Source organism: Halyomorpha halys, unplaced genomic scaffold (genome assembly GCF_000696795.3).
Source record: "Halyomorpha halys isolate HHAL.00 unplaced genomic scaffold, Hhal_1.1 Scaffold261.1, whole genome shotgun sequence".
Classification (NCBI taxonomy): Eukaryota; Metazoa; Arthropoda; class Insecta; order Hemiptera; family Pentatomidae; genus Halyomorpha; species Halyomorpha halys.
Window position 1 is genome coordinate 1,006,151 of NW_027116513.1, and position 2,044 is coordinate 1,008,194.

The window sequence follows — 2,044 nt, forward strand, 5'->3', positions numbered from 1 at the left end:
CAGTAAAATGCTACTCTGATGAAGGAATAAGACTTCCGGGACAATTCATGACTTAATTTCTCTTAATGATAACATCCCTTTCTAGGATAGTGCTATTCTTTATATCGAAGGTGTTACCAGCTCAACCATAGAATTAGGTATTCTTAGCATCACACACCTTATAATATACAGCATAACAAATTGTCACAGTCTGAGCTCTATCTATTCTAAATTCTAAGCAGTCTCCCACCATAGACACTCCTATCTATCAATATCTCCTTCCTCTGGTTCTAACCTAACTCCAACCTTTATTGGACACATACATCATTTCAAGTAAGAAATAAGGATCATTTTAGATTCCTGAAAATAGTTCCCTAGTTGAACAGAGTAGTTGAAGGACACTAAAACAGGCAAGTTTTATATAATAGCCTGTAGATAGTAGTTGTACATAGTATATCATGGATTCTGTATCTTCTCTCTTCATATTGATAAGGTAAATTTTACACCATTCTGCGGTCACAACTTTTAACTCAACGAACAAATTATATGATGGCCTATATGCTGCCATTATGGTGTAAATATTAGATTTAATTGGATTATCTGATTAAAATAATTGAATATAACAATTAAATAAACAAATATTTATTTATAAAAGTAACAATAAATAAAATAATTAGATATAAGTATTGAAGAAATGGAACATTTTAATATCAACTAAGTAAGAAATCACCGCCATATTTCTCGAGTACAACTGAATCTTGTACCGGATACAATGCATCACAATTTATTCATCTGGTATTTTATTATTTCCAATATTTGTATTTTCAAGCCTCCATAAGATCCAGATAATTTTTTTAAAGAAGCAATCCTCTGCATAAGGTAAAGATGCTTAAAATTCCAATAAACATCAGTGAGGCTTGACTCGTTGATGATTTAGAAGACTGATCTGGAATTATAGAATCCCAAAAATCGAGTATCTCTTTATACTTGGTGAGTTCTCCCAAAGTAATTCCCTGGTCTTCTATGTCCAAATAATATTTTTCTTGAAACTGAGACCATTGCACCACGCCGTTGCTGCTTGGTGTTCTGAAAAATACAAAAAATATATATTAAAAAGATTTATTTCAATTCAATCAATGAAAAACAGCCAAGTAATCAAGTTTTATTATATTATACTTTTCTTTTAGGTTTTTGACATTGCTGTTGTTTCTGGCTCTACCATCAGAGCTTAGTTCTCAAACGTATTTTTTCCTATATAACATAATATTTATAAAATATTAGTAAAATATTGACTGTTTAACTAACATATTTTGCTTTCTCACTAACGAAACTAGGGAGACTTTTTATTCATGCAGAAAATTTTAAAAAAATTTCAATTGTCGAAAAACTGTAATTTTTCAAAACACCTCATTATATTTATCGACGATGAAAAAAAAAAGTGGAAGGAATTATTATTATTATTTAATATTTTTTTTGTTTCTGTGTATGAAGAGAAAAGAAAAACAAGACACAACGAAAAACAAGGAAATGAATTACTCATTAACTGTTAACATTTTAAAAATCAATATTTAATTGAGTTTAATTGAATTTTTAATAAATATTGCATTAATGATCATTTTGTGTTCTTAAAGGTATTAAAAGAAGTTATTTAAAAAAAAAACATATCACTTACAGCTGGAGCATATAGGTCAATGTAGAATGTTCATAGATGCCAGAAAAGTTAGTAAATAAACAATACAATTATAATAAGTAGCAATAAATAAAGTACTCACTGGTCTCGGGCGAAGTTGACCCACATCTTGACTAACTGCTTGGACAACGCAGTATCTTCCTGCCTCGGCCACCCTGTTGGTACCTTGTAACCAGGAAGTACCTCGAAGAAGTAAGGCATTTCTGCAGCATGACCAACTCCTATGTCTGTAACATAATAATCTGTTATAATACAAGGCGTTGTATTTTGGGTACAAGAAGGAATGTGGCTTTCCATTAAAATTTGTAATTGATAGACAGAAGAGTCTATTTTTACTTTTTTACTTTTACAGTTAACATAAAATATTATTAAATA

At 30.0% G+C, this 2,044-nt stretch overlaps 1 protein-coding gene across 1 annotated transcript in view; it reads right to left on the bottom strand.

Moving 5' to 3' along the window:
• Positions 1–599: 599 nt before the first annotated feature.
• LOC106680431 (juvenile hormone esterase) overlaps positions 600–2,044 on the bottom strand; it is a 16,621-nt gene continuing 15,176 nt past the window's right edge. The window contains exons 9-10 of the mRNA XM_014420146.2: positions 1,752–1,896; positions 600–1,065 (exon numbers count right to left, since the gene is read on the bottom strand). Of these exons, the coding sequence (XP_014275632.1) occupies positions 834–1,065; positions 1,752–1,896 (377 nt within the window). The 3' untranslated portion in view covers positions 600–833. The remainder of the gene's footprint in view (positions 1,066–1,751; positions 1,897–2,044) is intronic.